General features: G+C 42.5%; 6 protein-coding genes and 1 non-coding gene across 10 annotated transcripts; 2 read left to right on the top strand and 5 right to left on the bottom strand.

Moving 5' to 3' along the window:
* The first annotated feature begins 38 nt into the window (after positions 1–38).
* LOC6623624 (serum factor response D) lies at positions 39–2,142 on the top strand. Its single transcript, XM_070208535.1, has one exon. The coding sequence runs from the start codon at positions 173–175 to the stop codon at positions 1,241–1,243; it is 1,071 nt and encodes a 356-aa protein (XP_070064636.1). The 5' UTR covers positions 39–172; the 3' UTR covers positions 1,244–2,142.
* Positions 2,143–4,850: 2,708 nt separating this feature from the next.
* LOC6623341 (protein roadkill) lies at positions 4,851–7,210 on the top strand. The gene has a single exon (XM_002046153.4). It carries the CDS (start codon positions 5,115–5,117, stop codon positions 6,006–6,008), a length of 894 nt encoding a protein of 297 aa, XP_002046189.1. The 5' UTR covers positions 4,851–5,114; the 3' UTR covers positions 6,009–7,210.
* A 10,994-nt stretch (positions 7,211–18,204) lies between these two features.
* On the bottom strand, positions 18,205–21,137 carry l(3)72Dr (lethal (3) 72Dr). Of its 2 annotated transcripts, XM_002046151.4 has the most exons (3): positions 20,954–21,137; positions 20,820–20,882; positions 18,205–19,264 (listed from the first exon to the last, which is right to left on the bottom strand). In XM_002046151.4, the coding sequence occupies exons 1-3, from the start codon at positions 21,094–21,096 to the stop codon at positions 18,424–18,426; spliced, it is 1,047 nt and encodes a 348-aa protein (XP_002046187.2). In that variant the 5' UTR covers positions 21,097–21,137; the 3' UTR covers positions 18,205–18,423. The 2 variants fall into 2 exon arrangements, with proteins under 2 accessions (XP_002046187.2, XP_015031059.1); XM_015175573.3 differs by lacking the exons at positions 20,820–20,882; positions 20,954–21,137 and adding an exon at positions 20,062–20,372 and having other exon boundaries at positions 18,208–19,264.
* A 1,779-nt stretch (positions 21,138–22,916) lies between these two features.
* Positions 22,917–25,183, bottom strand: l(3)72Dp (lethal (3) 72Dp). Of its 2 annotated transcripts, XM_002046150.4 has the most exons (5): positions 24,915–25,183; positions 24,198–24,515; positions 24,037–24,087; positions 23,740–23,969; positions 22,917–23,621 (listed from the first exon to the last, which is right to left on the bottom strand). In XM_002046150.4, the coding sequence occupies exons 2-5, from the start codon at positions 24,434–24,436 to the stop codon at positions 23,005–23,007; spliced, it is 1,137 nt and encodes a 378-aa protein (XP_002046186.2). In that variant the 5' UTR covers positions 24,437–24,515; positions 24,915–25,183; the 3' UTR covers positions 22,917–23,004. The 2 variants fall into 2 exon arrangements, with proteins under 2 accessions (XP_002046186.2, XP_070064120.1); XM_070208019.1 differs by lacking the exon at positions 24,915–25,183 and having other exon boundaries at positions 24,037–24,130; positions 24,198–24,244.
* Hsc20 (iron-sulfur cluster co-chaperone protein HscB-like protein, mitochondrial) lies at positions 24,947–26,058 on the bottom strand. 2 transcript variants are annotated; one of them, XM_002046149.4, is made up of 3 exons: positions 25,816–26,058; positions 25,647–25,759; positions 24,947–25,593 (listed from the first exon to the last, which is right to left on the bottom strand). In XM_002046149.4, exons 1-3 carry the CDS (start codon positions 26,008–26,010, stop codon positions 25,206–25,208), a joined length of 696 nt encoding a protein of 231 aa, XP_002046185.2. In that variant the 5' UTR covers positions 26,011–26,058; the 3' UTR covers positions 24,947–25,205. The 2 variants fall into 2 exon arrangements, with proteins under 2 accessions (XP_002046185.2, XP_032290997.1); XM_032435106.2 differs by having other exon boundaries at positions 25,821–25,975.
* Positions 26,059–26,286: 228 nt separating this feature from the next.
* Positions 26,287–26,381, bottom strand: TRNAI-UAU (transfer RNA isoleucine (anticodon UAU)). Its single transcript has 2 exons — positions 26,344–26,381; positions 26,287–26,322 (listed from the first exon to the last, which is right to left on the bottom strand). It is a non-coding gene; the product is annotated as a tRNA-Ile (tRNA).
* A 181-nt stretch (positions 26,382–26,562) lies between these two features.
* On the bottom strand, positions 26,563–27,257 carry MED10 (mediator complex subunit 10). Its single transcript, XM_002046148.4, has 2 exons — positions 27,019–27,257; positions 26,563–26,946 (listed from the first exon to the last, which is right to left on the bottom strand). Exons 1-2 carry the CDS (start codon positions 27,138–27,140, stop codon positions 26,667–26,669), a joined length of 402 nt encoding a protein of 133 aa, XP_002046184.1. The 5' UTR covers positions 27,141–27,257; the 3' UTR covers positions 26,563–26,666.
* Between the last annotated feature and the right edge of the window lie 83 nt (positions 27,258–27,340).

Raw genomic sequence — 27,340 nt, 5'->3', positions numbered from 1 at the left:
GCGGCAGCAACAACGCCTGCCCCAGCAGTTAATGCCAGGACACGTCGCGACACGCGTTGCAACTAAAACCCAAACAAGTGGACTTGAAGTGAAATTCAAAAAATTAAATAGAATACCTATTGAAAAAGATTTTAAGCAGAAAACAGTTGAAAATAAAAGTGAGAGAAACGTGATGGATACGCTATCACCTAACGATTGCTCCAAGTCGAGCTCCAACTCCAATTCGAGCGGCAACAGCGCCAGCAGCTCCTCCATGGATCTGGGCAACAAGCAGCCCAAGCAGCCGAAACGCGGCTCGCGCGGCCAGAAGCTGTCCAGATCGCGCAGCCTGCTGCAGTTGCTCAGCAGGCATCTGGGCCGTCATTTCCAGCATCATCATCACCAGAACGACACCGTCTACAGCAGCCAGGATGATATACGCAGCTCGGCGACGGATCTGTTCAGTCTGAGCAATTCGCGCAATGATTGCCTTCAGGTGCTCAATGGCGGCTCCAGTCTCGATCTGGAGCACACCTCACGCACAACCTCAGAGTCGAGTTCGCCTGGTCTGGAATTTTACGATAACAATGCTGGACACATCTATGTGGAAACTGTCTATCGACCCGGCAGCGCCATGGATCAACTGCATCCACATCACTATGATGATAGCGGCAGCAGTGTTGACGAGGATGAGAATGATAATGAGAATGAGAACGATAATGAGAACGAGAATGAGAATCTGGAGCACCTTAAACCGCATGGTAGCGAACCAGAGCCGCGTTCTGCCTCGGCCGCATCGGCTGGCGTCAGTAACAAGACATCTGGCCTGCATCTTAGTCGCATCTCCATCTCATCCTCGGTTAGCCGCATGCTGCAGCACTTCTCAACATCGGCGGCCACAACGGCAACAGCATCGCTGCGCTCCTTGTCCTGCAGCAGCACGCCGCGGCGACAGCGCAATGTGTCCTCGCTGATGAGGGGCAAAAAATCGCTGATGCCGCACAACAGCAACAGAAGCAACAACAGCAACAGCAGCAGCTGCAGCAGCAACAGCAGCAGCAGCAACAACAGCAGCAACAGCAACAGCAGCAGCAGCAGCACCAGCAGCAGCTCATCAAAGTCGTCGAAAAAGGACAAGAAGCAGCAGAGCATACTGCGACCTCCAGTTCAGTACGTTTACATGAAGGGCATGTCCGGGCTATACTCGCGGGTGCCCAGCTACGCGGTCTGCTGCCCCTATACGCTGCAGCACAGCATGTATTAGGCGGTCGGCCGGACGGACAGCTCGGGCGGACGTCATCGCGGCGAGGACATTGGCCAAGACAATGAAGCAGACGGCGATTGCGGGTGAAGGATGAAGGGTGAAAGGGTGAAGGCCAACGCCAAAGGTGTTAATGGCTTTAAAGTCTGGTTATGGGGTGGGTAGATTATAGTGAAAAGTGATGTAGTGCCTAAAAACAAGAAGAAAAACAAGCCGACAGCAGCTAGAAACGGCTAGAAACAGCGTTTGGAAATGCAGCAGCAAAGCATATTTTATAAATGTGTGTTAGACAAACAAAAAAAAAAAAAAAAAAAAAACTAAGAATTACAGAAAATAAGAACTAAAAATTGTACAACAAATTCCATATATTCCAAATATAAGTCTATCGATAAGAACTTTCAGTTTACACGTTAGCTAAAATTTAGTTTTATTTAGTATAAATCCCCTGATCCACACACACATATCTTTCCCCAAGTAGTTTTTAAACTTTAACTCAACTTATCGAGCTAGGCTCAAGCAAAAAAACATAACGAAACAAAATCTCGAAAAGTTTGTTATTTCAATATACTTTGCACTTATTTCAACGGGCACTTGACTAGACAAAATTACGAATTTATTAAAAAAAAACAACATGAAAACTCTTTAAAAAAAATATTTAATTCAAATCCAAATTGTACAGAAAAATAAACTTGAGTCGCCAACAATGTTTAATTATTTCAAATTCTAACACACTTTTTTTGACTAAACACACACACGAGACAAAGAGTAAAAGAAAAACAAACGCATAGCAAAATGTTTAGCAACTAAGTAAATACCCTATATTTTTAGAGCATATAACCTTAAGCATAAGTCTAGCTGTCAATAAATAAAGCAAAAATCAATCTAAACAAAACTCGGCCGAATTCTTATTTACAAATTCGCATTTAACGGCCTTTTTACGAGCTTTGCGGCAAAAAGTTCTGAGGCCAAAGCTCTTCGAACCGAAAGTGGCCGTAGTCGTGCGCCTGCGTCCTGCATTCTGCCACACGTTGCACAGTGTCAACTGTGCCCTGGGAACAGTTGCGTGTCGCCTTGTGCGCCGCTTGCTGCTGATGTAGGTAAGGTCCTCAATTTTTCAAGTTGCCGAAGGACTCGACCTTATTGTTTTGACATACGATATCATGTCTGCATAACGGCTACAACTATGACGTTAATCGCCAGACACAGTTCTGCTGTTGCATGCTGCATGTTGCAACTGGTCCACAGCATGCAAATGCGAGCAATTCAAATTTTGATGAAGCACAACTAATCCCTGTGGCCTCTCGACTGTTTGTGAAACAAGCCTGCTAGCTGCTCAAATTGGTTGTTGATTTAACAATTTAAGCGTATTTCGGTATATAACATACATATAAGCAGACCCGGCCTTGCCCGGCCTAAGTTTTCTGTCTCAAATTTTAGACATCAATTCTTCAGCCAGCCGTGCTCTAAAGTTATCTTTGACTAGGCCATTTAAAAAAGTTTGGAGGCTATTCCAAAAAGATTAAATTCCACAGATATGTTTAATAATTAATTAATAATAAGTTGGTCCCATTAACACGTAATACAACCGTTTCCCCCAAATTGTCTACAGTTGCGAGTGGAATATTCAAATTCATATTGATTAAGTGTGTATGTAGGGCTTTATGCTCCCTACTGCTCCAGATGACCTGAGTCTGCCTGCTTAGCCAGAATCTGTCCCTGACGTTTGCATTTCTTAGAAGGAATCATACGCTGCTCTAACATGCTGACCCTCGGCCGTTTGGTTCGTCTCGATTGAGTCTCCTGGCTAATGAAGACATTGCTTCCATCTCGTTGTTCCTCAAGTCCCATGCCATCTTTTACAGGTTTTCTGCCTTTGCCGAGGATATCAGTCCATTAATAATATGGTTCCTCTTGAATAGCACCCAATCTTTTCCCACTGGACTCTCTATGTTTCTATGTTTCTTGCGCTAATCGTTTTTGACCGCCAGTCCCAAAGTATGCAATTCTTTCTGGAAGCAGACTCTTTTGTGGTTGATTGTCCCTGCTAAGCTATCTTGCAGCAAGCAAAGAGTGAGTGCATTCAACTGCAACTAAGCCTCTTGAGACAACTATTCTATTCTAATTATTCACAAAAATTTGGTTCAGGGTATCTTCTAGTCGGGCTCTTGTTTTAATTTTAAATTGATTCAGGCAATATTTTCGGCAGAACGCCAATTTTAAAATTTACATGTATGCAGCATTAATGGAAAAAGTGCTAGGTTCATTTATGTGAAAAATTAACTATTAAGAGAAGAAATATGGATAGTTCCTATATATAGGTTCTTTTCTTAGATACTCATATAACTTTAAAGATTGAAAATATAAAATATTTAAGTATTTGTGTATATAGTATCGAGGCAGAAAATCGACAAATAACAATTCAAATCAAAGTCAAATTATAAGGCATATGAAATGTTATGAAAGTGAAATAAATGTTTTGCATATTACTTTTGATTTTCCACTTACCATATATATATATATATACCACTTTCATGTGGCTGGGCTCAACTCAATGTAGACGACCTGAAAAGAGTCAGAGGCGTAGAAAATGTTGTCAGTAATCGCAGCAGGGCTTATAGGTGCTAATGGCATACACATATATAGCTAAAATTATAGTTTGTAAATATTGTCAACTGCATGGGCGTCAATTGTTTTTGTAGCATTTGGTTTTTTAATTGACAAATCTGTTAACGGACTGACGTCAGGGCGAAAATTACGCCTTTTAATTAGAGGATAAACAACACACGACAACACGACAGAAACAATTATCGCCCGCGTCTGCAGCCTGCCCCCACACCAGACGGAGCCATTAAAACAACGGACTTCATTAAATCCCCATAGACAGAGCATTAAAAAGCCTCAATGTACCCTTCCCGGACCTCGCGACGAGGCGTAAAATTGGCAGTTAGTTTTATTTATAGCGCATTAAAATCAATTTTGTGCGTAATTGAATAATCAAAACAACAACAACAGCAAGGACAAAAACAAAAAACAAAACGACAATAGCTAAAATCTATTTTTGACGGCCTTAATTGCGGCTTATGAATTTTCCTGGCGACATCTCTGGAAAGCGAAAGAGCAGGAGGAGCCACACCTGCAACCCACCTACGAAGGGGATATCCGTGCGGCAATTAAAGTTTAGAAATAAACTCGAGCGCTTTATTTTTAGCAAAAGCCAAGGGAAATTGAGACAAATCGACGAATCAACAATTTGCGCGTGCAATTGCGCTACAAAAGCAATTAAATTGCAGCACAGGACGTGAGTAAATATTGAAATTGCCACCACCACCTGGCGGCGGGTAGTGTAAACATAGCGGCAAACAACAAATTGCGAAATACGCACAGGAAGCGGGTAAACAAATGTCACAATTCAAATGTTGTTACCATTATTAGGCAACAGCGCCAAAATAATGCACAACGTAGTAAAGCTGCAAACGGAAATGGAGCAGGAGACAGAGGGCGAAAGAGAGATTAGGAGAGAGAGAGAGAGAGAGAGAGAGGGAGAGGGAGAGGGAGAGAGAGGCGCTCTCTCGCCGCTTTGCAGCGAGCGCTGTCTGCAAACCGGGCGAGTCTATAAAAGGAAGCGGCATTCAAATTGCCGACTCAAACGCGAAAGGACAACACGCCAGTGTGTACACACAAAGCGCTCGACAAAAGCCGACAGCCAAACAATTCAAAGTAACTATCTGTGTGTGTGTGTGTGTGTGTGTGCGAGTTAGTTGCAAGACAAAGACCGGCAACAACAAAGACAGAGAGAGAGAGAGACAGAGAGAGAGAGTCAAAGCGGAAGTGCAGCCAAGATTATATTGTCATAGTACAGTAAACATACCCAGCCATGGGCACGCCACATGTCTGCTTTGCGGACGAACTGCAGCAGGAACACCACAACAACAACAACAACAATGCAGCAGGCAGCACCAACAAATGGCTGCAGGAGCTGGAGCAGTCGACGAGCATTTCGCCAACGCCTCGCTACGAGCGCAACATGGGCTTCTTTCAGCTGCTGAGCCGTCGCTTTGGCCTGAGGTCAAACGATGACCTAGTTCATGGTGCATGCGATGACGCAGCTGCCGGCACAACAGCAGCGGCAGCAGCAGCGGCAGCTGCACAGGAAGAGGACGCGCACAGTTCATCGACCGACTCGTACTCATCGTCCCTGACGGCCAGCCGCGGATTGGCCGCTGCGCGTCTGGAGCTGACGTCGTGCGCCTCCAGCGAGACCAGCAGCACCATTGACATCGAGGAGCAGCAGCAGCAGCAGCAGCAACAACAAAATATGGGCAAGCGCAAATCGTTGAGCCGCACAAGCTTCTCACGACTGCAACGCCGGTCGACATCGTCGCTGCGGCGCGCCTTTGAGAGCCTTGCGCTAACATCACGTTCGCTGTCGTGCAGCGGCCCCTCCCCTCCGACGCCGCCGCAGCCGCAGCAGCCGCCGGCGCCGCAGCCATTGAAGTCTGCTCTGAAATCGGTATCGACCGTTGAGCTGCACCAGCGACAGCAGCAGCAGCAGTATCACAGGGTGGCCTCCAAATCGGCGAGCAGCTCGAGCGCCTGCTCGACATCGTCCGCATCCTCCGCATCCGCATCCACGAAGAGCAAGGTAAAGCCGCCACCGCAGCGCATACTGCGTCAGCCCGTATCCTATACATATCTAAAGGGCATGTCCGGTCTGCCGACGCAGCGGGTGCCGCGCAGCTCGGTTTGCTGTCAGTACGCCAGACGCTAGAGAAAACCGCTGGCGAATCTCGAAATACGATTCCAGAACAATCCGAAAATAAGCACAGCCACACACCTTTGATATCGCTGTTAAATATAGTTGAAAAGTAGCTCCAATTCATAGTGCCAAATCCATGCCCATTCATTTCGAGATCTGTGATACAATAATCTTTTCATATCCACACGAAGGAAGTTCACAAAAAAGCTCATTTCAAACCAACAAAGAAAAACAAGAAAATAAGGGAAAACCAAATTTTTGCAAACAATTGCCAAGACTTAAGCACGCGAAAAACTAGAAACTAGATATTAGATTTTTCCACACACGGCTTTTGATTAAACATCCATAACAAAAGACTGTCGAGGGGGAAGTTTTGAAAAATAGTAACAAAAAAAAAAAATTGATATTGCGTACATTTTCTATTGATTGGATAAATTTTCAGAAAAAAGTTTCGCTTAATTGAAGTACGCCCAAGTACTATATTTGATTATAATATTATTGTACATTCGTGCCTTTATCCCATGTGTAGATCAAAATTGAAAACAAAATAAAAAAAAAAAAGACAGAAATTAAAATCTAAAATATTATTAATTAAAATTTACGACACTCTCGTCTTAAATACGTACACAATTAGTTGCCGTAATGGGATCAAAATTTTGTCAGGCAGTTAAATCTAATATTTAAGTACTCAACTATGTTTATACTTAATTCGTACACTCTTGAATTATTTCCTTCGATAGCTAAGATATTTGCTCGTAATTTTAGAGAACAAACAAAATGAATTCGTAACGCACTCCAGTCGTAGGGCTTCACATAGTTATATATTATATATAGACCGATGATATATGCGATAAACTAACCAAGCAGACATTGAAATTCAAAACTGATTATATTATATATAATATAAATGAATTCTATAGCAGGCATATAAACCGTATACACATACATTTACCGAATTGTACTTATAAAGAACAAACAATCTAAGAACTCAACTATATATATGATTAATTATACATAGATCGTGCATACAATACATACAAACAAGGCAAGGCAAGGCATAAGCAATACAGTTATATACATATACAGCCGATTATAATGAGATATATATATATATACCATATACACACATTTACTTAATCATAAGTTAACTATTTACCAAATAGAAGCAGCTAAACTGAATATTTAATTCACACAGCATGTTCAATAAAATGAAATAATTTACACCAAACCGAAACTTTGGCCTTTTCCTGCTCAACTTTCCGCATAAGTATCCATATTTATTTGGCAACTTTTTTGTCGAAAAACAATAATCATAATAACAATGACTGACCCACTTCGCGAATTGGTCGAGTTGCCAAAGTTACCAAAAATAGCTGTTACAATGAATCAAGGCTAATTACAACCATGCCTGAGGACCAGAAGCCCTTTTATTACGTATACGCGGCATATGACATGCTCAATCGATGCCTGATTACATTTTTGGTCACTTGTTGTCAGCAACTGGGGCGGGCGCATAGGCTGGGTCGTGGCATAGGCATCAAAAAGTAGGTCAGCGATTGAAAGAACCATCAATATTTTTCATACATTGCCCGATGGAAATCGTTGCCAGGCAAACGCCATAAAATGTTTATGGAAATTTATGTGCGAAATGCGATTCCCTTGTTGAATTTACAACAAGCCCAGCCCAGCCCAGCAAAGTCAAGCCAAGACGTAGACGTAGACGTAGTCTGGCCTGGCCCGTTCGTTCGTACCGCATTTGATTAACATTATTCCAACTGAATTGGCAGACGAACTGGTATGGAAATAATTACCTAATAAATATGACAAATCAGTCAATTTTATGCACAGCTTTAAGCTTTCTATGATTTATGCTGCCCTCAAATTTTCCATTCTAAATTTAAACCAACAATGGAAAAGACTGCCCAACGAGGCGATGCTCTGTACACACTGTACAGTTGACTTTGAGAACATTTGCACTTTCTTCCATATAAGAAAATAGAACAATGGGAAAGGCATACTCGAACCTGGTTGTTTTTAGTTTGATACTAAATTATTATACCAGAAGGTATCCAAAAGCAAAAATATTGTAGAACCCGCAAAACTAATGTGTTGCCCCTATAATTCTCAAGCTTTGCTTAAAACCCAGCCTCGAAATCAATCCGAAGATCTTGAGCAAATCAGCTTAAGTAATAAAAAATAACTAACAGCGAATATATGTATCAAATGTTTCCCTGACAAGACGGTTAGACGGACAAATATAAGTCGAACGATTCAGCTCGTCGTGTTTAAAATTAACACATGTACATATATTCTTTCCGTCTGTTGCATTCATGTGCTCAAAACTATTGTACTCTCTTTTTTAATCTATTTTCAATCTACCCTGTAATAATGTCGGATCAATCATGTTACACGATAGCTGTTCCATTTTTGTTTGTCTATTAAACATAATACAATATATTTTTTATCTAGAATTTGATTTAACATTTTAGGTATCGCAAATCAGAGTCAGAGTTGCATATCACAGCAAGGTTATATTTTTCATTTAATTTAAGCATTGGCAATTAAAATCCCATCTACTCTAATTAAACGCTTCTTTTGACATCTTAATAACAATATTAAGTGCTCTAGTTGAAATATTGCACATCTACTCGCAGCTATATAATATAAAGTATACGCCGCCTGATTCAACCAATTGATGGAAAACTTGCAATGCTCTCAAGGCAACAAATTAGCGAGTCAGACAGGCAATCAAAACAGTTTTCGGATGCTGCCAATGGGCCATCAAGTCACGTACACTGCCTGGAGAACAACAATTGTGTTGATGTCTGTGGCTTTGGCACAAAAAAAAAAAAACAGAACGAGAGTTGATGAAATGCGTCAAAAGCGCTGGCAGACATCAAGTGTTGCCTGTGGGCGTGTCATTTTGATAATGGAATTGCCTAAAAATACGAATTCAGTGACCTAATTCCCGTTGACAGACGACAAATGTTAGCATACGAATGGATACGTTTTCTCATCCGGCCAACAACTAGTCGTATGTGTGATTTTTATATGCCGCCCGCTGCTGGTGCTGTTGCGCATACGACCCATTGGCTCAGTGAAATAGAAAATAACAATTGCGTACAACGTGCCCAAAGGCGACCGCAGTCACGTAGTCACGCCCCAAAGGCAACAGGAGCAGGCGTCTCCCCAGCCACAAGTGAAGCTCCTTTGGATCCCGCTGTTGCCTTTTAAGTCGTGTTTATTTTTGGCAGCAGCGACTTCCAATATTTAATTAAGTTTGAGCTTTCTATTTCCTTACTTTTCCGCAGCTATTTTTATCATATCGCCGTTTATATTTACCCTTCATTGTCGCCTAATATTCCGGCTCTAACTGCCGCTCATTAATACGGGCCTAATTTCGGCCTGCTGCACAATATTTTCGGAGTTGGAATTAAAGAGCTTCCGAGGGCCGCAGCAAAAGCCATATTTATGTTGTGGGACGCGTTAATTTGTCCCACGCGTCAGCGAAAATGTGCTGTAGAGCCCAAAACAATACAGCCCCATAATTAATCTTCTTTGGCTCATAACAAGGGCCAAAGCCAAGAGCCAAAAGGCAAACAGACCGAAAAAAAAAAACAGAAAAACAATTAGCAAAAGTCAACTTTCGCTCGCCGAATTTTTTATACCTTTGCGAACGCGATTCTGCTGAAATGATTAAATTGCCAAGCCTGAAACAATACTGGAGCCGAATCAATTACAGTATTAAATAGTCTAGTTCACGAACTAAAAAGCAAGCTATAGGTTTGAATCGTGAACTGAAAGGGGTTCACAGCTGGAATGTCTAGCATAACCTTAGCTTTATTAACCTGAACCCAGAACCGAAACCATTAAAAAAGTCGCAGTGACCGAACCGAACAGAATATAAATATATTTACTTATATATATTTACTTATATTTCTTAAAGCTAGTTCATGAACTGAACCAATAGGCAGGACCAGAAACTTGAGCGGAACTAGGGACATTTATCTGTATATTATAAACTGTGTCTTACAATGTGACAGAATTATAGTACCCACGTGAGGGTATTAAAACACGCGCGTGAAATTCCTGTTGCGCTCTCTGCTGACTTCTCACTCGGCATATTTCCGTTTTCAACTGATATATTTGTGCGCATTTGCCAACACATGTCTTTATATGTTTGCCGTTGGCGCCCTCTTAAGCCCCTCAGCCCACTGACCTACTCTCATGCCGCATTCGACCCGCTTTATTTCAATATTTACCTTAATGTTGTTTACCTTTATCTTCTTGCTTCTGTTTTTACTTTCATTTTTTTTTTTTTTTTTTTTTGGGTGAAGCACATTTTTGATGATGTCTTCTCATGCTTGTTATCTTTACGGCAGTTTCCGTTGCTTTTAATGGCACTCGGCTGTAATTTAATTTTGAATATCAGAATTTTCGCTGCACACTCAGCGGGCGTCTTGCCAAAATAAGGCAGCACAGCAAAACATTTAATGAATATTTCAAGTGCTGTTGTTGTTGTTTTCGTCGAACCTTTTGCTATTTTTAGCTGCCACGCGAGCATCAAATCTTTGCTTATTGCCCCAAAAATTGAAGCCGACACGACAGCCCAAAGGACACAGGACACACAACAAAAGGACTTCCATAGATATTTAGGCAAGACGCATAAGTTACGTATACGCCCAGTTGGGCGTAGGAAAGCAACAACCTGCATGCTAATTCGCACTTTGACCCAAATACCAGACAAAAGCCCTTAAATATGTCAGCGCTGCGACCACATTTGATGAACACAGGCTGAGGAGAACGAGCCCTCAGGACCTCAGTCAAGATTGACATGAACTAAGCAAATAATAAATTATTTCGAGCTAGCCTGCATGGGAAAACGCTTTGCCGCTCTCTCATGAAATATGCACGATGTGTTGGTAATTGAAGTCAATGCGTAAACAAAATGTCTACATTTTGGCCAATACATCGTCGCACTGGCCAACCAAATGGTCTATGCCCAAGGGATTGGACTGAAGAGTGAGGAAAATGTTTTAATCAGGCATCTTTCCAATTAAACTTTGATAATGGGGTAATCTCTGGTGAATTTCCCATTCTGAATTTTCCCTCAAATTTCCATTCCAAGGTGAACATTTATAAGTGCATCAAATTTACATTTGTGTTAAGCTGTCCGCATGTGAGAATGGATACAGTTATCTGATCTCCACTTTTTTTTCTAAGCATCAGGTGTCAACTTATTAGGAAAAGTTTCTTCTTCTCTTCATACCAGCAAAATAGTATGTGTTTTTCTTGAAAACTATATTAAATTTATAAAAATAATCTGGGCAAATGCCAAAGAAAACATTATCTACTAGGGGGTATCTTGCAGTCGAGCAACAGTCTTACTTCGTATACTCTTGCGGAGGTCATTGCAATTTTATCATGAAATACGTAAAATATAGAAGAATACATCTTGGACTCGATAATATAAATACAAATACAAATATCATATAGGAATACAAATATCATATAGGAACTGAAAACTGCGAGTCGCTCTGCAACAAGCGTCATCGCTTGATACTTTGTATTTGGCTGGAGCTTGACAAGCTTGGAAATTTAATGAGACACGCGTTTGATAGAGTGAAGAAAGGGGGCTTGGCATTGCTGGATGATGAGGCATTTGTTTAATTATTACACAACAACTGTTGACAAAGATTGTTCGCTGTGAGATTCCCGAATGTGTTATCTGCGAGAATTATTTCTTGTAAAATGATACTTATTTTGTATATTAATATATATATTAATATAAATACATGTATACAAATTCTACTGATGATATACAAGTATATTCAAATAATAAATGATTAACCCTGAATAATTATTAAGTTTTATCTTAATTGGGGTTATATAAATTGGGTTTCCATTGGAATCGGTTGACATTTACGAAAGCTATAGAGTTATATTCTTCTTCAACATGCATTACATTTGTGCTAGAGTATTTAATTTTCGGCTAGTCCAAGATGACATGTTTCGCATTTGTTTCTTATTTGAAATGCATGAATTGGCATTATTTAGCAACTCGTACGGCCCAAAATTGTGCGCACTGCGAACACATTAGCTGACATTGCGTTTAATGGACTGCACAGCTACGTGACTTATTCGGGTCGTGGGGCGAAAGGGGTTGGAGGGGAGTATACAGTCCCAAAGTGGGCTATAAAAAGCCAAGTGACACGTACACCATATCAGCCACAATTACACGATTAGGCTCTAAGCAGGGTCGCCTTTAATTAATAATATCCGTTTGAGCAGCAGTTGGCAAGCGGGGAGAGGGGCAGGGCGAATCAGATGTGGACCGCCAACCCGCAAACCCTTTCATTCAGAAAACTAGCCCAGTTGGGCGAAGGTTAACGCTTGCTCTGGAGGACAATGCAGCGCCTTGTCTCGATGACGTACCAGAGCTGGCAGCAGAAGCTGGCGCATCCTTGATCGGGTCATACGTCAGACAGACGCGCGCGCACAGCATTGTTTGGCCTTCACCGGACGCCGGGCGCACTCACCCACTTTCATGGAGCTATACCCCGGATAATTGTGCCGCGACTGCAGCTGTCCTTAAAGTATTTCATTCATAATTGGCCCGGAAGCCCAGCCAGAGCGACCTCGACCCCGTTCCGGCTCCAACTATAGCTTTCCCGCGGGAGTCTCTAGGCAACCAGAGCAGCTCCAGCACCTCCTCCTCCTTCTCCTGCTCCAAGGCCAGCACAGCATGCCGACAACTGGTCACCAGAGTATTGGACTGGGACAGACCTAGTCAAGGCCCGCAAGTGACGTCCTCCCCGGCGCTATAAGCCCATCCCAAATGTTCAAAAAGTGCTTTGATTAGCCCTGATTATAAGTGCCATAAATGGGCGTGGCAGAAGTAACAGAAGACATGGAACTAGGCGTGCCCGTAATTTGTTTAGATTTCCAGGAAGACGCAAGTAGTTATCAAATTTGTAAACTTGGGCTGTAATTTTTTGGGCCACTTTGCGGCGGGCAGGAAAAATGTGGCATGGCAACGAAAATTGTAGGGAACTTATAGTAAAATAGGGTAGATACCGCTACGCCAAATTTATATAAGGGATAGACAAACTAAGGGAAGCAACAAATATATATATATATATACGAAAATAAATATATATAGATACATAGCTTAAGCTGGAATATGTTAAGGCTATACTGAAAAGCTGTGTACAGGGTATCATCTAGTCAGGCAGCATTGCGAAATGGAGCAACAAAAACAAGCTAGCGGCTGCTGTCCCATATTTAAGTCTGTTTGCTTTTACAGCAGGTGCTTGCCCCACTGAACTTCCTTAAAGTGCCTCGGGCAGAGCACAAATGCCGGCTTTACACACCTTGCCAGCTCACCTACGCAGCCCTACGAGGTCGTTGAACTTTGCAATGCTGACGCACGCTTTCAATTAGGTAAAGTGCAAGGATACGCGTCCGGGTTGAGCACGCCAAATGGGCTGCTGCAGTAGCTGCTGTTCACAAATTGATTTGCCCGATAGCTCGATAATACGTTTATTGCGTATACGCGCTGTGCCATATGCCCAGAATATTGTTGCAACTTACGATGCGAGCAGCTGCCATTTGATGGCTGTGCGACATTTTAATCAAAATTATATTGGGCCGATATGCCAAGCTCGTATACAGGTTGACCGCACTGGGCGAAGGTTTCCAACAGACGTGACGTCGTTAAAGGCACATGTATGTGTGTGTGTGTGTGTGTGTGTGTGTGTGTGTGTGTGTGTGTGTGTCGCGACAGAAAGAGGCGAAAGCCAACTAACTGGGTCAGGGCTGCCCGCTGCGTCGTCGTCGTCGTCGTCATCATCGTTGTCGTCGGTTCCATTGACGTTTCTCAACTGCATTGCTGCACCACCCATCTCTGCACCAGCAGCAACACACACCACAAAGCCACAGCCGCAGCCGCAGCCGCTCCACATTTCATTCTAGAAACACTTGCAGAGCATCTCAAATACACGCACGCAAAACAAATTGAAATAATGCTTAAAATACATTACGTATACGTCACGTACAACACATATAAGTATATAATTGAATAAACATATAAATGTGTGCATGTGACGGCGCTTTGTCAATGGTTTATGGTTTATTTATACATGCATTAGTTGCACATGCCACATGCCGTAGAGCGCTTTATTAATAAACAGCGAAATAAAAGGCGATGCCCGAACCAAACGCGTGGCTTGCATAATGTAGCTAATGGCCAGCCAAGTCGAATGCTTTACAGACCTTTGCACACGCTTATGAAGTGGCGCCTCGGCTTATAAATAGCGGCAGCGACTAATTTGAATGCAGATACGCAAAACCTTGTGCCAGCCGAACGCGAACAATTGCAACAAAAGTGAGGCCAAAGGATGCGACACGGCCGGCAACGGCAGCAACTATGCCAAAGGTCAAACGGCAGCTCAAGCCACAACACACTTGACCCAAAACAAACTAACACTCGGCCCGCTGATTAATGTGCCCCTTTACCAGTAGGCTGCGAGGGGGTTAGAGCGGGTGGGGGGCGTGGCACATTAAGGGCGCCGAACCGCAGCGAACTAAGCCAGCAGAGATTTCCGCTCGAGAGTTGGGCTTAACCTAAATATGCTGGCTGCAAATCACGGAGCTTTTGTACTGTGTCGTACGTATTGACCTTCTAGCGGTCTGTGTGTGTGTGTGTGTGTGTGTGACGTCACAAAAAAAAGCACACACACACACACTCGCATAACTAAATGTCAGGTTAATTTTAACCCCGCCAACTGGCCTGTCACCAAAACGTAAAATAACAATAAACAGCTAGGGATTCAAGTGAAAAACTGCGAGCCCTTAAAAGTAGGCAACGGAAATTTTTTTACGATCTATTACAAAAGGGCAAATGATATATAGACGAGGAAATGGGTTCAAATCTTTGGCTCATGTATGGATACTGAATTGTCTAGGCTGAAGGTCACAAGTAGCCAGTGCCATTTAAAACAAAAATAAAATAATTGGTTAATAACTAATTATAATTAATCGAATAATATTAGTAGTAACAGTTGTCATAATGATATGAAATTATATTAATTATCATAATCATAGTTATATTTTCGGCCCCCTTCCCTTTTCCCCATAGACCTATCTCCTCTTCAGGCTTAAGCATAACGTATCGTATCGTATCTTTTGTCTTGAGCTTTATCTTTCAATCTCTCAACCTGACCAGCCTCAATGTGCCTCTGCTTGAGCCCTCCCTGACCAACCTCAAGAAATGTTTTCTTTTTTTTTTTAATGGCGGCGCATTCAGCGTGCTGCAGAGCGATTGCAGCTTCTCCCTCTCTCTCTCTCTCTCTCACTCTCTCTCAGGCCTTGCCGGGCCACCGCAAGTGCTCGCAGAGACCGGCGCAGTGCACCCACCAGCTCACACATTGCTGACGCGGCGTAAAGCACTCACACGTTAATTACAATTATTCCGATTAATGAATAATGAGTACATAGCTTACACAGCCGGTTGCCATGTTCCTAGTGAAGTGCTGACATATTTACTCGTTTTGCTCATATGGAGCAGGGCATTTAGTACAAATTGAATCTTGTATAATTAATTTGGGGTACCTTTCTTACTATGCCTTGCCTAAAAGCCAGGGCCTGCATGTTGTGTCTGTTGAGTTAGAGAGAAGAGATGCACATATCTGGATCGAGGCTCGATAATAAATACATTTTTATTAAGTATGTGCGTAATTTACGGGCTTCTGCAATACATATGCTTCGAGGCGTCGGACATATATTATCAAGCCAGCAAAATTTCTCGGCTCTAACGAATTTTCCAGATCAACTTTGGGGTTGAAGAGTTTCCATTTACAATTGGCTTCCTTTTGGCAACCTTGAATAGAGGCGTAACTGCAGAGGCAGTCACCAGTTGGCCAGATACATGTACTTTGTGCATCCTTCAACTGCAGTTAAATGCCAAATGCGACAATGTGAAGCAGTTGCAGACAACGGGCCCAGCTCTTTGGGGCGGGACGCGGGAAGCAGAACGAGGCTGCAGCATATTTATTATTGTCGCATAACCGGGCTAAAGTGTAAAGCGAGTGTGTGCCGGCGGAAGTGTGTAGTATGTGTGCGAGTGCGCGTATGGGTGTGTATCTGTGTGTGTGTGTGTGTGTGTGTGTGTGTGTGTGTGCGAATGTGTGACTGCAATAACCTTGCAGCAGGCAGTTCATTGCCCGTTGCAGCTGCAGCCTGCAAATGCGGCAGAGAGCGCAGCCGCTGCGCAAAAGTGTAAGCGAGGGAGATAGGAAGAGAGAGAGGAAGACACAGATAAAGAGAGAGAGAGAGAGAATCGCAGTTCAATGCACGCCAACTAGGTTTAAAGGGCAGCTAGCGTGCTGAGCGAGAGGCAAAGGGGGGTGCCAGCATGTGCTCAAATTTTTGCAGCTAGCGCCTATGACGTCATTAAAAACGGAGGTTTGGCCTTTTACAGGCTAGCTGTGTGCGTATGTGTGAGTGTGTGTGTGTGTGTGTGTGTGTGTGTGTGTGTATTTGTGGCGGCTTACTTTGAGTGTATTTAAAAGTATATAAATGTATGCCAGCAGTTACTTTCATACTTGTGTGTGTGTGTGTATGCTCAAAATGAGCACAAGGGCATTTAAGCCGGCCGTTGTGCTGCCTATAAGTAGATGGGTTAAATGAGCAGTGCCTAATACACAAACACGCACACACACACACACACACGCACACAAACTGACCGCAACAAATGAAGCTTCAAATGCCACATCCAAAAAAAATATATATATATATATATATATGTGGTTTTCTTTTGGTTGGGCGCACGCGACGCCCGAGTGATTTCTCGTGTCCGGCACGCCAGACCTGGCCGCTAGATGGCGTTATCGGCGCCGTGGAGATAGCACTTAGGAGCAAGAATATAAAAAGCGCAACATACGTGTCCGACAATGCGGACAATGGCGTCTCGCTCACGTCCTCATGCTCACACTATCGGACGAACAGCCAGAACAATGGGGCGCAGCGCAATAACACAATAACACGTTGCCACAGACGGGCGACAATTATTTTATTCTGCCCGTCAATTTGAACCTTAACCCCACCAGGTGTAACGGGCGGTGATGGTGCGGCTGAAGGCTGCCCAACACAACACGTGCCAGACAAATGCGCATAAGAAAAAAGCAGAACTCCAGGAACGAACCAGAAACGGGCTAATTAGAAACACAAGTACATAGAGAAAGACGGCAATGGGCGATTTCGGGCGAGGCTTGAGCAGGTGACAAGCCTCCCAGCCACGCCCTGAGCACAATAGAGCCAAGTGGAAAAGTACACGAAATTTGCAAGTGAGAAACGAAAAAGTACTCAAACGTATGTTTTCATGCATGAAATCAATTTCTATTCTATTTGCCAAACAATCTCATTAACTAGCATATGGTTAGCTAATCGTAATCAAAGTAAAAAACTGACTATATAATATGCAGATTTATGTTAGATATCTAAATTTTGTTTATAAGGATCGATATCTGTTGTGGGGAATTTTAACCATTTTTATATGAATTTCGACCAAAAATAGTGTTGTCAGATTTTAATGCTACATTGATCTAGGGACCAAACCATGAATTAAAAGCCCAACTTTTTGAAAATCGGTTGAGTTTTGATCGAGTTATGGGTTTAGGAAGTTTCGGCCTGTGTCTTTATAGAATATTTGAGGATATTTCACATGAATTTCTACCAAAAATAGTGTTGTCAGATTTTGATGCCACATTTATCTAGAGAACACACCAACAACAAAAAGCCAAACTTTATGAAAATCGGTTGAGTTTTGACCGAGTTATGGGTTTAGGAAGTTTCGTCCTATCTCTATAAAGAATATCTGAGGATATTTCACATGAGTTTCGACCAAAAATAGTGTTGTCAGATTTTGATGCCACATTGATCTAGAGACCATACCATCTACAAAAAGCCAAACTTTATGAAAATCGGTTGAGTTTTGACGGAGTTATGGGATTAGTAAGTTTCGACCTATTTCTATATGGGATATATATATATATGGGGGTTAGATATTTTGACCTATGTATATATAGAATATATTTATGGGGATAGAAAATTATGACCTATGTTTAAATACAATTTTTGAGAGTATCAGAGTTCGAGTATAGAATTTAAACAATAAAAAAAAAAAACATTTTCTAAGCATTTCATTTTAGTCTGATCGTTCCATGGCAAATATATATGACAATAGATATATAGTGAGATATATAGTGAGATAGATAGTGAGATATATAGATTATATGTTAATTATGTATTATATATGTATATATTAAAAATATAGTTGAGTTCGCATCATCACAAGTTGGTATCAGAAGAGTCTTATCAGGTTTGTCGTTCGTGTTTCTGGAAATAATCTGTTTCGGGTTAAAGTAGCTCAATTTTCAACTGCTCGCATATAGTCCACATCCTTGGGAAAGAGATATACCTCCAGCCAATTGGCTTTATTAAACTGACCGCTAAAAACGGGCTGCCAGTTGTGGATCAAGTGACGCGACAGCTGCTCCACGCTGTCGAATCTGTTCGGATTGCGGCGACAGGCATCGACGAAGACCTCGGCAAAGTACTGGGCCAGCTGGATGCCCTCCCTGGTGTGGGCATCGCGGCAGGCATCCTCGCGAGCAAAGAGCTGCTCGTAGGCGGCACGCTCCGGATGAAACTGACAGCCAAAGAAGGGATGATCACGATGCTCGATGAGCGTTATGAAGCGCTTGCCCTCCTCCGAAGTGCGCGTGGCCAGCACATGCCAATCGGCGTCCATCTTGCTGCCTACCAGACTCTCCTCCGTGATGCAAAACCTATGCTGATGACAGGCAAATGGCACACTCTCCAGCTGCTTGGCCTGCTCCGGCGACAGCTGGCGAAACATACGGGCTGCCTCGTAGCCCGGCTCCAGTTGCAATGGCTTAGCATCAAATATTTTGCCGCACTTGTCGCGCATCATTGGCGCACCTGCCGCACCTGCCGCACTTGCCGCACTTTTCAGCATCAGCTGAAAGCCGAGACAAGTGCCCCATACGGGTAGGTTATTTCCGGCCACGTTCAGCTCCAGCGCTAGTTCATAAATGTAGTTAACCGACTGCACACATAAATTTGTCAAGTTGGGATCTTTTTCTACATGCTTGTCCTCATCATCTAGATAGACTGCGCCACCGGGCAGCAGCACACCATTAACCAGTTCCAGCATTGACGCATAATAAGCACGTTCACGGCCAATCCTACACAGACATCAAATGTGCATCGAAAAATGCCAGACAATAAACATACACATATTATTTAACAATTAAGAGTGCTCTAGGCGGGCGTGCACGACTGGAAAATGCCGTGAACCTAGCAACACAAAAAATTATTTTAAATATATTTATTTTGAGCTCGGAACTAACTTTAGCTAAGCGAATTACTTTCCAATGCCTTACACCCGTGCTCCATAACGAGCGATAACGGAATTAACACAATTATAACTGTGCGTACGCATGTGTGTGTGTGTACGTGTGTGTGTGTGTGCTCATGTATACAGAAACTCTTGCGCCATGCACTGGCTGCCCCAAACACAAGGCCTGCCAACCACACTTCACACTCCAACAACTTCTGTATTTCTTAAATCAAAAAATATCAAAAATATATATCAGCATATAAATTGTGGCTGTAATTGCTCGATTCTTAGACGGAAACGATAGACGGATAGACGGACAGACAGAAAGACGGCTGGCAGAGATGCATGGCTAGATTGACTCGGCTGCTGATGCTGATCAAGTATATATATATATATATATAGATCGGAGACGTTACAAACATTTGATCAAAAACAATATACCCTTTTTACGCATTTCATCAATGGGCACAAAAACAAATTCTCAGAAATAATTTGGTTCGCATAGCAAATGATGGGCAAAATGCCAGCTACATTGCAAACCTTAACAACCCCTGTACTCCCATGCCCCATGCCTCGCCCATTCGTGCCTCACATTTCAAGATAAGCATACACATTGTCCGCCCGTTATTTGCGTGCACTCACCAAATAGGTATGACCAGTGCCCCCGATGCCTCCAGATGCCTTATATAGGAGGCCGGCAAATAACTGAGCCAATGGCCGTTGTCATAATATGCGTTCAGCGATTGTGCCATATCCATGCACATGACGCCAACAATGGGAATATGCGCTTCCGGCGGCCCCAAATGATCGCCCTGCCCCAGCCGCTCTTTTTTGTTCTGCCCCGGCTCGTTGATCGACTTCTCATTTTCATGCATTTCGAATTTTTGTAATAACATAAAATCGTTTCAAAATGCGGCTACGTGTTCGAATCAATTTACGAATAACAGAGTGATAAAGAAAATGATTCATAAAATCAGGTTTATTAAAACGATTTCCTTCTAAAATTTCTATATACTAAAGTTTATGTAGATAAGAGCTAATCTATTAAAGATTTCATTAAATTGTAAGTTAAAGTGTTAAACGCGTCATAAGCACGAATTTAGTGAATACCCTTTTTCTAACTCTTCAAACACTTGACTGGAAAATACTCTGTTAAAAGCTCTTAGCTCTGAATTAGACGATAAGCCACAGATATCTTCGGCACGTCGAATATTTGCCTTGCCTTACGCTAAAGTTCAATAATTTTGTCATACACAAATGCATTTTTTCGCCCGACTCTTGTCATAGATGCCTACAATACAATACTGTCCTATTATGTTCGCCTGTCTGCTGATAATTGCACAACAGAAACTCGATGCACCATAAATGCACACACATATATTCATAGTCGGTTAACTCACCAAATGGGAACGATGCGCGCACCTGCCGCTGCCACCCACTTGGCATAGGATGCTGCTAGATAGCTGCAATAATATGAAACAGAGCAGCGATACAAAGCATACCCAAACGTATGTACATATATATCAAAAATAACCTTGTCGCCTTTGCCTTATCGGAGCCTGTGCCTGGGTACCGGCCAGGACGCGCCAGCAAGGACAAAGATGTGGCCATATCGATGCACAGCACTCCCACGCAGGGGCCACAGTGCAATGTGTTATCGTTTGCACCGGCTGACATGCTGCGAGAACTGAACTGAACTGTGTGCAATACGGAATCCAACTAGACCAACAAACTCAATAGTAGGCCATAGCAGACCGAATCGGGGCAATCGGCATTGTACGCTCTTTCTGCACACACACCCAGACACACAACAAAGAAAAGGTACCAACGGATCAAACTGACTCAAATAATAATAAAAATGCGAGACTTTATCCGACAAAACTCTCGCAAATACATCGGGAAACGATAGCAATATGATTCATATGTCGTTCAGTTTGTGCCTGTCAAAGTTTAATTTACGACTATCGCAAGTACGCAGATACGACTAGGGAACGTTTTGTGATATTTTAAACAAGTAAGAGTCGGGAGCTCCCGTACCCTCTTCTTCCAACATCAAATACATATATTTTATATATATATTTTATTTTTTATATATTTTTATATATTCTATTTTAGAAGCTATGTCAGGTTTGGTGACTCTAGCTCTTATTATTTACCAAAATTGCACAAAAAACAGGATATCAATATCGATTTTTATCGATTGCTTGGAAACGGAGTAAGTTATCGATTATCGGAAACAAGCTCGATCTGCGCGGGCACTAGGAGCACATACTTTAGCTCTCTAGCTCTTACAGGTTCTGAGATCCTTGCGTTCATACATACGGACAGACGGACATGGCTAGATCGACTCGGCAATTGGTGCTGATCAAGAATATATATATACTTTATGGGGTCGGAGATGCTTCTTTCTGCCTGTTACATACATTTGGATTTTGCACAAATACAAAAAACTCTTAAAAGATATTGCAAGGAAAAAATTTTCTTAATAAGTGGAAATAATAAATTGAAATGTATTGTATTTTTTAATATTATTAATTTGTATGGGAACGGTGCACATGATCGATACACCTATCGCAGATATTTTTACGAAACTATCATGCCCTGCACACCACAGTGGGTTCAGGCAAAGACAATATGAAGACTAACATGGGTAACGCCATACAACAAAATGATTCAGTGCAGTTTTTGAAAATTTAAAACGCAAACGAGAGAGCAAAAAAGCTAAAAATAAAATGTACTAGAAATACACAACAGCCGACTGGCTGCCGCTACTTCTGCCGATGTGCACAATTCAATGACAAGTTCAGAACATTTTCCATAAGAACCAACAACAAATAAAATCAAAACAATCGACTCCAGCTTTGCCGAAGGCTGGCGACTAATTTCGCTGTTCGTGTCAGAATCAGCCCGCCACGAGACTTCGGCATTCGTTCGTCTAACATGAACAGCAGTCGGCTGCCTTGTCGTGCGGAATCGTAAAAGCCAGTTTAAGAAGCCAGGCTAGTAATTTTGCGTCGCATGGAAATGTATGGGCGTTACTCATCAAAGTGTTTAGATTATCTTTGGTTCAGGGTATAATACAATGAAATAGCCGAGAGAAATTTAAAAAATGTCAAGCCTATTTTTAGGGGGGCCTTTTAAAGATGAAAAAAAAAATAGAATAAAGAATTTTAAAATGTACCGTGACTAAGATTAATAATAACGATAATAATATGAAAAAGACGAAAATCTTATCATATCATCTTATTAACATCTTAATGATATATCATAAATCTCTATAAAAATCGGTCTAAAAATGAGTGAGAAACATTTCTGTTTTGAAAGCTTCTTTCATCAAACCAGTTTTCCAATTCGATTCACATGTTTGCAAGCCCCTAAGCCTCAAGATAATTTTATCTTGTGGCGCCGAAATTTAGATAGACTGATAAACAAGAAGTTAAAAATAAAACTGCATAAAAGCTATTGTTCAGTTTTGACTGATAACAAGTTAAAATAAATTTGAAAAAAAAGGCTATTCTTCATTTATATACACACTTTATACTTATACATGTATAGCACACAAATAAGCACTAGACACATTTAATCTTAACTATGCTCCATTATCACAGCGAACGCTCTGAAAGTTAACGCAACAACTAGGCCAAATCCGAGAGACCACGATGCGACACCGTTGTTGCCATTGTTATTGGGATAAGGATAGTAGGGATAGGGGCCATCATCATCGCCGTCGCCTGCTATATCCGGATCCTCAAATAGATATTGCTGCACATAGCCGGAGCCCAGCACTGAAGTGTATTCAGGCTGATAGTTATAGATCAGAGAACGAGCCTGCTCCGTGGCATTGTCATAGCTATGCGTATTCCGACGCGCCTCGTTGATGAAAAATTCCGCAAAATACTGTGCACTATGCACGGCCGAGGAAGAGTGCGGCACATCCTTGCTGACAAACTCATAGAGCGCTTTCTCTGGATGAAATTGTACGCCATAGAATGGATAGATCAAATGTTCAATGGTGGAGACAAACTCAATGCCATTCACGTCATGATTTAGGGACATAATGCGCCAAGAGTTATTCAGAGCTGGCAGCGAAAAGCTCTGCTCCTTGTAGCAATAGCGATGATAGTTATAGGTGACATTCTCCTGAGACAGCTTCGTAATGATCTCCTCGCTGGCCCCGCCAAACAGGCGGCTTTCATTGTAGTCTATCAAACAGTTGAAAGGCAAAATACATTAATATCCAAAGAGATGTCTCTTAATAGAAGTGGGATATACGAATTTGAGTCGGATATATACTCCATTGCCATATAGTCTATCTCTCACCCTGCTTCATCTCCAGGGGCAGGGCCATGTTAATGGCCTGACAATTGCTGCGCGTCTCCGTGCCATTGGCCATTTTGAGCACCAGCAGTTCCATGCCAAGACATGTGCCCCAAACCGGAAAGTAGGTGCCATTATCGTTTAGCTCCCTGGCAATCGCTATCAAATGCTCGCCGGCATCACCATAGCCATTCGTCTCATTGAAAAAGGTTGCACCGCCGGGCAACAGTAGACTATTTATGAGAAAATCCATGCAAATTAACCAAGTTAATTAACAAACGCAGCTCGCCTACAACATACCCATTGATCTTCTGCAGCAGCTCCTCGTAGTAGCTGCGATTGTGTCCGATTCTGTTTTTGAAGATGGGCAACAAATTAATCAAATTTGTCAAAACTGCAAATCACGCCTTATCAAAACACTGGATTTAGTGCACCTGTCTCCGCTGATAAGCATTACTTACCCGATGGGCACCACCCGACCTCCGGCGCCCTCCACGAATTTAACATACGAGGCAGCAATATAGCTGGTCGCATTGAAATGCTTTGAAATCAAACCATCCTGGTAGACCTCTTGGGCCAGCACCCCAATGATGGGCGATATTGTGCCGTTAACATCCGCCTGGGCAGGTCTCACCAGCAGCAGCAGCAGCAGCGGCAGCAGCACCAGGCACAGGCAAAGCGTGTGCATCCTCTTGAACATTTAATCAGTTTATTGCTGTTGCTATTACTTGGGCTAGTTCGCAGTTGTGCGCGCGGCTCAGTCGATGAACTAAGTAGCACTGACATTGCGAAACAAGAAGCGTTTTCAATTTAAATTCAATTTGCACTAGAAATATTTGCCAAATGACTCGCGCAAGTGTGTGTGTGTGTGTGTGTGTTTCTAAGTATGTGTGCGTGTGGCGACAGGTGTAAGTGAAAATTACGAGAGTGTGTGCGGGTGTGAACTCGTTGGAGGGCGCACAGTTAGCTGATTATAATATTATCACCAAGCGCAACGATTTGTCACTGGCCCACGGTACAGGGTGCACGATACGGGGAATTTTATCTTTTTTTTTTGGCCAATGAGTTAAGTTCCCCACTCTCAACACAATCCCCTCGTCAAGCGCTTAAAGTCCCCCCGATCGAGCTAGGCTAGCAAAAACTAGTTGGGGCGCTTTTTCACATTACCGCCCATATACCTTACAACGGCGAGTCATTACTTCAACAATAATTAAGCAGCAACCGTATCGGCAGGTGCAATCACATGCCAACTTTAATCACATTACATTTTTTCGCTTGAATCGATCGTTGGTTTTAGAAAAAAAAAAGAAAAGTAAAATATGAAGGTCTTTGCCGGTGATGCCAGCTGGTTGAGTTTTGAGGCCCGCCGTGGCCAGTGGCCACCTTTTGCTTTGCTGCTGCTTCTTCTTGCTCCTGTTTTGTGTGCCTATCGATTGAGCGATCGACTAATCGATTTGCATATTTTATGCTCAGCTGGACATCAGCTGTTGTTGTTTCTTTTTAATGCTGCTCTGTATGCTCTGCAAATATTTCATTTCGACAAGCGTTTGTTTAACCGCCGCCAAATCGTTTGCCTCGAATTGTGCCGTCAGTTTTTGTGCCTTTGCCTCCTGCTCCTGGCTCAACTGTGCACTTAACTTGTCCAGCGCATCGCTGTCTGCCGCCTCCTCCACCTCCTCATTGCGCTCCATCATGGCCATCAGAAAAGTGGCGTTCAGCGCGCTATTGTCCTGCGGCATCTGCTCGCCCTCCAGCTGCAGCATATACTGGCCGCGCTCCAATGGCACCGACAACGTTTTGTACGCCTTGTTGACCAGCGAGCTCCAGTCCGCGGAGTTGGTTTGCTCGCGCACGGTCCTACGTTTGGTTTGGCCAGTTAATTCCAATAGTATAAGAAACCGTTAACTCACTTGTTGCTATATTTATCGGGATGCACTTGCGCCTGCAGCTGCCGGAAGCGCTGCGTCAGTTCCGGTGCTTGCAGCGAAAACTTGACGGGAAAATTCAGCAACGTAAAGTAGTTCTAATGGGAGTTGGTACAATTAAATATGCATTCCGCGAGTTGACGCAATTACTTGCCGTGCTATTATCCACATCCTGAAGGCAGCCGCATTCCGCGCATATCATGTGCTTGCCCAGCTTTTGGCAATTCCAGCAGGCCGATGACGCATGACGCGCTGTCGGCAGACTATAAGTTACAGCATGCGTTTTGAACGTTTTTGCATACCTTAATCCACTAAAACCAGTTCGGCAAATGGCAAACGTGCGCCGCATTTTGCGATAAATATTAAAATGCAAAGCTCTTATCAATTACACAAGCGCTCAAATACAATAAACAGCTGGCCTGCTGTGCGCGACGATCTGGCAACGCTGCGGCTTAACAGTTAACAGTTCTAGCCGCATTAAATTTAACAATCAAAATAAATTTTGGTATTCAATGCAAGCGCGAAAAAAAGCAATTGTCAATGGTTTTTTATGCATTCACATACATATATATGTAAATATTTATAAATATCAAAAAAAAATACGCAACACTCACATTGTGCTTGCTGCTCCAGGTGAGGCTCGAACTCACAACCCCGGCATTGCTCATACACAGTTACTGATTATAAGTACCGTGCGCTAACCAATTGCGCCACTGGAGCCTTCGGAAAAAAATTTGCTAAATGCTCGTTTTGAGTTTAGAACACAGTTCCAGTCCTTTCCGCAACCCCTTTCGTTTTAAGTCGAACTCAACAATTTCCAAACTAAACAAAAGTAAATTATTTAGTCAGCTAGGACTAAAGTAAATATTGGCTCTAAAGCGACAAGGACACATTATTCGCATTTCTAAGTACATACAATCGATTAGCAATTATGTTTTATTATTTCTTTTTTGTTTTTATATGTGTATAGTACTTTAAGGCTTATAAAACTAAAATTTGCAGTTCTTAGATGGAGTCTTTTCTGTAGGCTCGATAGTTGTTCATCTCGGTGGGAAATGTCTTGTACAATTCCAGCAGCAGATTCGCTTTGAACTTTTTTAAGCTTTCGATTTTGCCCTTCACCTCCTCGTTCTTGGCCAGCGCCTTTTCCACGCAGTCTTTTGTATACAGCTGCGGGTTCTTGTCCTGGTCAATGTAATCAAAGAAGACCTCGAAGGGCACATATACATCCTGCACCTGTGGCCGCAATTTGTCAATTTCCTGCAGGCCGGTGACCAGGCTGTTGCTGTATTTTACCAAATTCAAATTCAAATGGATATTAAAAGCAACATCTAGGTAATTCGCGAAATTTCCTTACATTTTCTGATTCAATACGTTTTGACCCTGCGGCTGAAAATCGCTCACAATTATGCGTATTTGCCGCACGTTCTCGATAAACATTTCCAGTTGCGTTTCCAAATTTTCCAGTGGCGAAGTCATTTCGCAGCTTATTTTAACAATTTGTAAAGAAACTTATGCACAATTTAATATATTTCTTCTGCACCAATTCAATTGTTGGTCTGCACAGCTGTTTGTTTATATCTGTATCTGCTTCTTCTTCTTTTTAATGCACCATTCAGCGTTTTCAATGCAATATATCGATACTTGTCGCGGCGCTACTATCGATAGATTAGCTTGGC

This window comes from Drosophila virilis, chromosome 3 (genome assembly GCF_030788295.1).
Source record: "Drosophila virilis strain 15010-1051.87 chromosome 3, Dvir_AGI_RSII-ME, whole genome shotgun sequence".
In the NCBI taxonomy this organism is placed as follows: Eukaryota; Metazoa; Arthropoda; class Insecta; order Diptera; family Drosophilidae; genus Drosophila; species Drosophila virilis.
This window is presented reverse-complemented; position numbering and strand designations above follow the sequence as displayed.

Coding starts and splice junctions, on each gene's coding strand:
- MED10 (XM_002046148.4), bottom strand. CDS start 27,140: ATGACTTCGCCACTGGAAAATTTGGAAACGCAACTGGAAATGTTTATC. Junction 26,947..27,018: donor AACGTATTGAATCAGAAAAT/GTAAGGAAATTT, acceptor GGTAAAATACAG/CAACAGCCTGGTCACCGGCC.
- Hsc20 (XM_002046149.4), bottom strand. CDS start 26,010: ATGCGGCGCACGTTTGCCATTTGCCGAACTGGTTTTAGTGGATTAAGG. Junction 25,760..25,815: donor AGGATGTGGATAATAGCACG/GCAAGTAATTGC, acceptor AACTCCCATTAG/AACTACTTTACGTTGCTGAA. Junction 25,594..25,646: donor CCCGATAAATATAGCAACAA/GTGAGTTAACGG, acceptor AACCAAACGTAG/GACCGTGCGCGAGCAAACCA.
- LOC6623624 (XM_070208535.1), top strand. CDS start 173: ATGGATACGCTATCACCTAACGATTGCTCCAAGTCGAGCTCCAACTCC.
- LOC6623341 (XM_002046153.4), top strand. CDS start 5,115: ATGGGCACGCCACATGTCTGCTTTGCGGACGAACTGCAGCAGGAACAC.